The sequence below is a fragment of the Haliotis rubra genome, unplaced genomic scaffold, assembly GCF_003918875.1.
Source record: "Haliotis rubra isolate DU_JTF1 unplaced genomic scaffold, ASM391887v1 Scf67, whole genome shotgun sequence".
Lineage (NCBI taxonomy): Eukaryota > Metazoa > Mollusca > Gastropoda > Lepetellida > Haliotidae > Haliotis > Haliotis rubra.
Genome location: NW_025767379.1, coordinates 2,325,717 through 2,334,639, shown reverse-complemented (window position 1 = coordinate 2,334,639; position 8,923 = coordinate 2,325,717). Strand labels below are relative to the sequence as shown.

Here is an 8,923-nt window from a genome sequence, read left to right as displayed (position 1 = left end):
TGTAGCGGTGTTCCATGTTCTATGTAGGGTAGCAGCACTGTGATCGGTCTGTGTAGCGGGGTTCCATGTTCTATGTAGGGTAGCAGCACTGTGATCGGTCTGTGTAGCGGGTTCCATGTTCTATGTAGGGTAGCAGCACTGTGATCGGTCTGTGTCGCAGGGGTTCCATGTTCTATGTAGTAGGGTAGCAGCACTGTGATCGCTCTGTGTAGCGGTGTTCCATGTTCTATGTAGGGTAGCAGCACCGTGATCGGTCTGTGTAGCAGGGTTCCATGTTCTATATAGGGTAGCAGCACTGTGATCGCTCTGTGTAGCGGGGTTCCATGTTCTATATAGGGTAGCAGCACTGTGATCGGTCTGTGTAGCGGGGTTCCATGTTCTATGTAGGGTAGCAGCACTGTGATCGCTCTGTGTAGCGGTGTTCCATGTTCTATGTAGGGTAGCAGCACTGTGATCGGTCTGTGTAGCGGGGTTCCATGTTCTATGTAGGGTAGCAGCACTGTGATCGGTCTGTGTAGCGGGGTTCCATGTTCTATGTAGGGTAGCAGCACTGTGATCGGTCTGTGTAGCGGGTTCCATGTTCTATGTAGGGTAGCAGCACTGTGATCGCTCTGTGTAGCGGTGTTCCATGTTCTATGTAGGGTAGCAGCACTGTGATCGCTCTGTGTAGCGTGTGTTCCATGTTCTATATAGGGTAGCAGCACTGTGATCGCTCTGTGTAGTCAGTTCCATGTGTTCTATGTAGGGTAGCAGCACTGTGATCGGTCTGTGTAGCGGTGTTCCATGTTCTATGTAGGGTAGCAGCACTGTGATCGGTCTGTGTAGCGGGGTTCCATGTTCTATGTAGGGTAGCAGCACTGTGATCGGTCTGTGTAGTCAGTTCCATGTTCTATGTAGGGTAGCAGCACTGTGATCGGTCTGTGTCGTCAGTTCCATGTTCTATATAGGGTAGCAGCACTGTGATCGGTCTGTGTAGTCAGTTCCATGTTCTATATAGGGTAGCAGCACTGTGATCGGTCTGTGTGTAGCGTCAGTTCCATGTTCTATATGTAGGTAGCAGCACTGTGATCGCTCTGTGATCGTCTGTTAGCGGGTTCCATGTTCTATATAGGGTAGCAGCACTGTGATCGGTCTGTGTAGCGTCAGTTCCATGTTCTATGTAGGGTAGCAGCACTGTGATCGCTCTGTGTAGAGGGGTTCCATGTTCTATATAGGGTAGCAGCACTGTGATCGGTCTGTGTAGCGGGGTTCCATGTTCTATGTAGGGTAGCAGCACTGTGATCGGTCTGTGTAGCGGGGTTCCATGTTCTATGTAGGGTAGCAGCACTGTGATCGGTCTGTGTCGTCTGTGTAGCGGTGTTCCATGTTCTATGTAGGGTAGCAGCACTGTGATCGGTCTGTGTCGCAGGTTCCATGTTCTATATAGGGTAGCAGCACTGTGATCGGTCTGTGTCGTCAGTTCCATGTTCTATATATAGGGTAGCAGCACTGTGATCGGTCTGTGTAGCGGGGTTCCATGTTCTATATAGGGTAGCAGCACTGTGATCGCTCTGTGTCGTCAGTTCCGTGTTCTATATAGGGTAGCAGCACTGTGATCGCTCTGTGTAGCGGGGTTCCATGTTCTATATAGGGTAGCAGCACTGTGATCGGTCTGTGTAGCAGGGTCCATGTTCTATGTAGGGTAGCAGCACTGTGATCGCTCTGTGTAGCGGGGTTCCATGTTCTATATAGGGTAGCAGCACTGTGATCGCTCTGTGTAGCGTGTTCCATGTTCTATGTAGGGTAGCAGCACTGTGATCGGTCTGTGTAGCGGTGTTCCATGTTCTATATAGGGTAGCAGCACTGTGATCGGCTCTGTGTAGTCAGTTCCATGTTCTATATAGGGTAGCAGCACTGTGATCGCTCTGTGTAGCGGTGTTCCGTGTTCTATATAGGGTAGCAGCACTGTGATCGGTCTGTGTCGTCAGTTCCGTGTTCTATATAGGGTAGCAGCACTGTGATCGGTCTGTGTCGTCAGCGGGGTTCCGTGTTCTATATAGGGTAGCAGCACTGTGATCGGTCTGTGTCGTCAGTTCCGTGTTCTATATTGGGTAGCAGCACTGTGATCGGTCTGTGTCGTCAGTTCCATGTGTTCTATATAGGGTAGCAGCACTGTGATCGCTCTGTGTCGTCATGTGTAGGGTCCGTGTTCTATATAGTCCATGGTAGCAGCACTGTGATCGCTCTGTGTCGTCAGTCCGTGTTCTATATAGGGTAGCAGCACTGTGATCGGTCTGTGTCGTCGGTCCCGTGTTCTATATAGGGTAGCAGCACTGTGATCGCTCTGTGTAGCGGTGTTCCGTGTTCTATATAGCGTAGCAGCACTGTGATCGGTCTGTGTCGTCAGTCCGTGTTCTATATAGCGTAGCAGCACTGTGATCGGTCTGTGTCGTCAGTCCTGTGTTCTATATAGGGTAGCAGCACTGTGATCGCTCTGTGTAGTCAGTTCCATGTTCTATATAGGGTAGCAGCACTGTGATCGGTCTGTGTCGTCAGTCCTGTGTTCTATATAGGGTAGCAGCACTGTGATCGGTCTGTGTCGTCAGTTCCGTGTTCTTCTATATAGGGTAGCAGCACTGTGATCGGTCTGTGTCGTCAGTTCCGTGTTCTATATAGGGTAGCAGCACTGTGATCGGTCTGTGTAGTCAGTTCCGTGTTCTATATAGGGTAGCAGCACTGTGATCGGTCTGTGTCGTCAGTCCGTGTTCTATATGTGGTAGCAGCACTGTGATCGGTCTGTGTAGTCGTCAGTCCCGTGTTCTATATAGGGTAGCAGCACTGTGATCGGTCTGTGTCGTCAGTCCGTGTTCTATATAGCGTAGCAGCACTGTGATCGGTCTGTGTCGTCAGTCCCGTGTTTATATGTTCTGTAGCAGCACTGTGATCGGTCTGTGTCGTCAGTTCCATGTTCTATATCGGGGTAGCAGCACTGTGATCGGTCTGTGTCGTCAGTTCCGTGTTCTATATAGGGTAGCAGCACTGTGATCGGTCTGTGTAGTCAGTTCCGTGTTCTATATAGGGTAGCAGCACTGTGATCGGTCTGTGTCGTCAGTCCCGTGTTCTATATAGGGTAGCAGCACTGTGATCGGTCTGTGTAGTCAGTTCCGTGTTCTATATAGGGTAGCAGCACTGTGATCGGTCTGTGTAGTCAGTTCCGTGTTCTCTATAGGGTAGCAGCACTGTGATCGGTCTGTGTCGTCAGTTCCGTGTTCTATATAGGGTAGCAGCACTGTGATCGCTCTGTGTCGTCAGTTCCGTGTTCTATATAGGGTAGCAGCACTGTGATCGGTCTGTGTAGTCAGTTCCGTGTTCTATATATAGGGTAGCAGCACTGTGATCGGTCTGTGTCGTCAGTTCCGTGTTCTATATAGGGTAGCAGCACTGTGATCGGTCTGTGTCGTCAGTCCCGTGTTCTATATAGGGTAGCAGCACTGTGATCGCTCTGTGTCGTCAGTCCGTGTTCTATATAGGGTAGCAGCACTGTGATCGCTCTGTGTCGTCAGTCCCGTGTTCTATATAGGGTAGCAGCACTGTGATCGGTCTGTGTCGTCAGTCCATGTTCTATATAGGGTAGCAGCACTGTGATCGCTCTGTGTCAGTGTGGGTTCCGTGTTCTATATAGGGTAGCAGCACTGTGATCGGTCTGTGTCGTCAGTTCCATGTTCTATATGGGTAGCAGCACTGTGATCGGTCTGTGTCGTCAGTTCCATGTTCTATATAGGGTAGCAGCACTGTGATCGGTCTGTGTCGTCAGTTCCATGTTCTATATAGGGTAGCAGCACTGTGATCGCTCTGTGTCGTTCCATGTTCTATATAGGGTAGCAGCACTGTGATCGCTCTGTGTAGCTGAGTTCCATGTTCTATGTAGGGTAGCAGCACTGTGATCGCTCTGTGTAGCTGTGTTCCATGTTCTATGTAGGGTAGCAGCACTGTGATCGCTCTGTGTAGCGGGGTTCCATGTTCTATGTAGGGTAGCAGCACTGTGATCGCTCTGTGTAACGGGGTTCCATGTTCTATGTAGGATCGACCTCTTTATCTACAATCGTCCTCGATGACCATTGGTGAGTGAGTGAGTATGGTTCTGTATTTGACAATAGTCCAGCAAGGTCACATTGTGATGCCGAACACCGTGCTGAGCACAGTGGACCAAACTGAGTCTTGGACGTGACAAGTGAGTGAGTGAGTGAGTTCAGTTTTACGCCGCTTTTAACAATATTCCAGCTATATCACGGCAGGGGACACCAGAAATGGGCTTCACACATTGTACCCATGTGGGGAATCGAACCCGGGTCTTCGGCGTGACGAACGAAACATGACAAGTGAACGATGTACCCGCCAGGCCCCCAGTTTCCTGAATGTGAGGGCTGCCTACAGTTGAACGTTTGACGTTGTAACCAGTAAGTTGAGGTAAAATGAGGGAGGTTGATGTAACGTCCTTTTCATCTGCATTACGGTAATCTAACGGTGTGTCTGTTTAAAGTGGGAGGAAGTCCCGAAGTGAACCTAAGGAAGATTTACCGCGCTGAGTAACTACCTGACATCATGTGACTCGAGCCACTATCGCGACACACATAACGTGCAGATGTGAGGTGAGGTGAGGTGAGGTGAGGTGAGATGAGGTGAGATTGGGTTTTACGTCGTGCTTGAGAATATTTCGCTCATATGACGACGTGCATGCGTGTGTATGTGTATGTGCGGCTGCTTGTACTAGCCCAGACTGAAGCTGGTTTATAGTGCTAGCTCACTGAGATACCATGCAGCAGTGAAGCATGAATACCCCACTCAGACACATTATACTGACTCCGAGCCGACCAGTCCTTGTTGTACCCATTAGTGCCGAGCGCCAGGCAGGGACCAACAAGTACCATATTTTAACGTCTTTTGGTATGACGCGGTCGGGGATCGAACCCACGACCTTCCGCTCTCCGGGCTGACGCTCTAACCACTACACCACGGAGGCGGTTAACATGCAGATGTAAGAAAACAACAAACTAAATACTAATGTTTCATATTTTATTTCAAATTCAGTCGAGCATACTATGTACACAATCAATAAATAAGCCAGTTTGCCAGTCACCTCTGATGACGATAAGGCACACAATGACGGCTCCTCGCATTCTAAGACAACAAGGTAAAATGGAGGCACGTTTTTTTTCATAGGAACGTTTCTGTCAAATGGTGTAAGATATTGAATGTGGGAAGTGCTTCCTGATCACCTAAACATATACTACTCAAGAAAACGTAAGAACATTTTTAATCTTTCAGATTACTATAATTCACCTTTTATGGCATGAGATAAAACATAGTAATAGGAGAAACCGGGTGATCCTTAACCATTCTAGACTAGTATATAATCTGGTGTTACTCCCCACATTCAAGATTCAACAGGGTCCCATTCAGACAGAGGTTCTGAATTCAACAGTGAACACGTGAAGTGTTCTATAAATAGAAATGACGCCAGCACTCACGTTGTGCCTAGAGCACGTGACTTGTATCTATGGAAACGGATCGTTCATGTGCAAAGGGACAAAACTCCTGTCAGCATACATCTTCCATTCACTGTGACTTTCAGGCCATAAAAATCACAGACGATTCGTACAACAAAGTAAAATAAAAATTTGCTTTACATATTCTCGTTTGGGGCCCAACTGATAAATGGTTAAGAGCCCCCACTGAGATTTACATCATCGAGTCCTGGTTTCATGTCTATTATGACGAGCAAAAAGCAAGATGCGGTTAAGAAACTGACATACATAGATTTTCATGGCAAAAGCTACACAGAATGACAAAGTTTTCAACCACACTGTCAAAAGACAAATGGCTCCTGCAAAGCATAATGTGAAATTGAAGTATAACCATAAGTCTCTCGTCTATAAGGCAGATGTGTGCAATTATCTCTAAAACCTATTGTACAATGTTTATCAGTGTGAGAGCAGCAGAATGGCTTGTTGTGACATTTATTATACAATGAGCAAAATGGTAAAATAATTCTAAATAAGTATGAAATATGTTTCTCACAAGAAACGCTTCTTCTGAAATTAATAAAAAGACAATTGATCTTGACCAGTAAAACATCGATTCAATCAACGTGAAGGTTGTCCGGAGTTTTAAGTAAGAGTTATCGTTCCTTGCCGCCACATGAAGACTCCGCCATGGTGACTAGCGTAATTCCTCTCAACTGATTAAGTGAGTGAGTGAGTTTAGTTTTACGCCGCACTCAGCAATATTCCAGCGATATGGCGGCTCAACTGATTAAAAAAGAGGGAAAGCAAGTATCAGTTGAAAATGCATTCGGGCGAGGAACAATGTTTTCATGGCCTGACGTCAGATTGATAAATATGAAGTCTTTCTCCTACATGTACGACTTATCACTCCATGAGCAAAAAAGGTTATCTTTCCCGTCTTTGGTCTTAAATATTGCACATGATACCAATTATGTAAATAAGTCTTAATATTATAGTTATTGAACTCTCCCTGAAGACATTACGTCACATCGATCACCTCTTCCTATCTTAGAGGTGTCATGTTTGCGATTCCAAAAGAAGAATTATGTCAAATTGATTTCCAGTTGACGAGATACATTCCAATAAGTGGTCATTATCCTGACAGTAGCGTCACCATAATATTATTGCGCGAACAAAGGCTAGTACGGAGGTATACAACGATGCACGATTATGATGTTGAGATGAAACTGTGAAAGAAATAAATGCTGCAATGGATACGAAGATGACGAGGTACGAAACATGAGACCGATGGGATCTTTAGATGAGAGGGGCGGTGGGGTAGTCTAGTGGTGAAAGCGTTCGCTCATCACGCCGAATGAACGGGTTCGATTCCCCACAAGGGTACAATGTGTGAAACCCATTGTTGTGTCCCGGCCGTGATATTGCTGGAATATTGCTAAAAGCGGCGTAAAACTATACTCACTCATTCACTCACCTAAGATGATAAAAACCTGCGACATACAATTACTAAATATTCTGAATTTGATGTTTTCTGGAATAGCAGTAACAATATAAACAACAGAAACATCATAATGTTGCTCTACAATTCATGGAAATTCTGTGAAAGATCTGTAACACAATTCGTAACGTTGGAATCTGAAAGTGCCTGACGTAACTCTAGATCTGTTGTGACAGTGTTGTAATACATGGACGAGTACAGCCGTGAGGAATCCATCTATCTTCAGTTGTTATCTTCGGGAATACAATGAGGTACATAACAACATACCAGCAACAAAGTCTTGTTACAGACTGTAACCACGGACCATAGCCTGTAACCACGGTAACCGCAACTTCCGGGGGGTGGAATTTGTTCCACTGGCAAAATAAAAGCCAAACGAAACGTTTCCAGCACTTTTGTGAACACCCGGTGTCTTCACTGATTTTCAATTCATATAATTTTTACTTTGCCTTTCATGAGTTCGGAATCTGTTTCGGGGGGATTCTCTAGCGTTGACGTGTGACGTATACACATATTTAGTTGGTTATATTTCGAGGGCAATCTAGTCTCATTTGATAATCTATGATGTAATAAACTATATATCATTATCTAATGAACACAAACACAGGTGTTATCCACAAACATTGAATCATAACACACAGAACTCATATAGGTCCAGTTGAGTACTTTCCTACAAGTATTTTCGTGGGAATTCATTGTGCCAACTGCTTAACGAGTCAAATCTATACTCCATGATTATCTAACCATGAGTATCTAACCATAACTGAATAATAGACCAATGTGCAAATATTATCAAAGACTTAGAAGAAACATTCAGGTAGCCAGTGATATTATTGATGCCCGTATGACTAATAAATACGTATACAACATAGTGTTGAAATTGCGGTTACGTTGACCGAACACCTGGTGTCTGCACCGATTTTCAATCATCCATTCATATTGTAGCCTCTGGTTTATGCCCAATGAAATCTGCTCCGGTGGATTAATTCAGGCTGGTTATTTTCTGAGGTTGCGTTGAATAGTTACGCGCTCTGCGTAATCTGCGCAGAAAGAGGTCTCTCTGTTTCTTGCAGGTCCTTACACCCCTGTCACACGGCTGACAGAAACATTGCAACATTCTGTATGCCTTCGACCTTACAAAGCATACTCGCACCACGGAGTCTCCATAATATGCCGACAATGCACACCACATATTCATTCTACACAAACAATTACACAATTATTTTACATCAGTTCTCCATTCACAAAGTAGTTTCCTTCAGGTCAAGGTCAGCGTGTGAATATTAAAACGGGAAAGACGAATGAGAGCATACGGTGACCAAGGTCAGGGCACAGCCTTGACCACAGTCAGCACCGGTCACGTGACGCACGTTGTCACGTGCAGCCTTCACATGAGTTTGATCCAATCACACTGCAATATCTAGGAAAGCACTGGTTGCATTATGACTAGAAAATCGTACTCTTATATACAGGAAAGTTGAGAAATTCACATATATACAGCCTTTGTTTTCAGTTCATTGTTTATGATACACTCATTCATTGTAGAACGCCCTTTCATCAGATGCACTATCAGTGTCTGTTTGCAACGTGTTCAGCACGTGTTCAGTGTCCACACACATGTTGCCAAGGTCACGCTCGGGTCACTACGTGCACGTGGGTGACGGGAACGTCTACTGTCCGACTAGAAATATTCTTCATATATAGTGGGATCAACATACGTGGGTCGGGGTATCCTGAAGGCCCCGCTGTCGGCTAACTTGTGCAAACTGAAAAGAAGTAGCAGGAAACTTGGTCACACGTAAAAGAAAACACGAAATAAGAGTAAAGAATGGGGCAGCTAAATGGTTCGCACATTATCTGCATTAATTTAAAATATCATATATTAAATGCACCCATCGTATGTGGAAAACGTTGCTGAATT

At 45.5% G+C, this 8,923-nt stretch overlaps 1 protein-coding gene across 2 annotated transcripts in view; it reads right to left on the bottom strand.

Annotated features, from left to right (window-relative positions):
* Positions 1 to 5,038: 5,038 nt before the first annotated feature.
* The window catches only part of LOC124257671 (protein mesh-like), a 76,974-nt gene continuing 73,089 nt past the window's right edge, over positions 5,039 to 8,923 (bottom strand). For both annotated transcript variants that reach the window (XM_046691794.1, XM_046691793.1), the window contains exon 18: positions 5,039 to 8,768. In XM_046691794.1, coding sequence (XP_046547750.1) covers positions 8,684 to 8,768 — 85 coding nt within the window. In that variant the 3' untranslated portion in view covers positions 5,039 to 8,683. The remainder of the gene's footprint in view (positions 8,769 to 8,923) is intronic.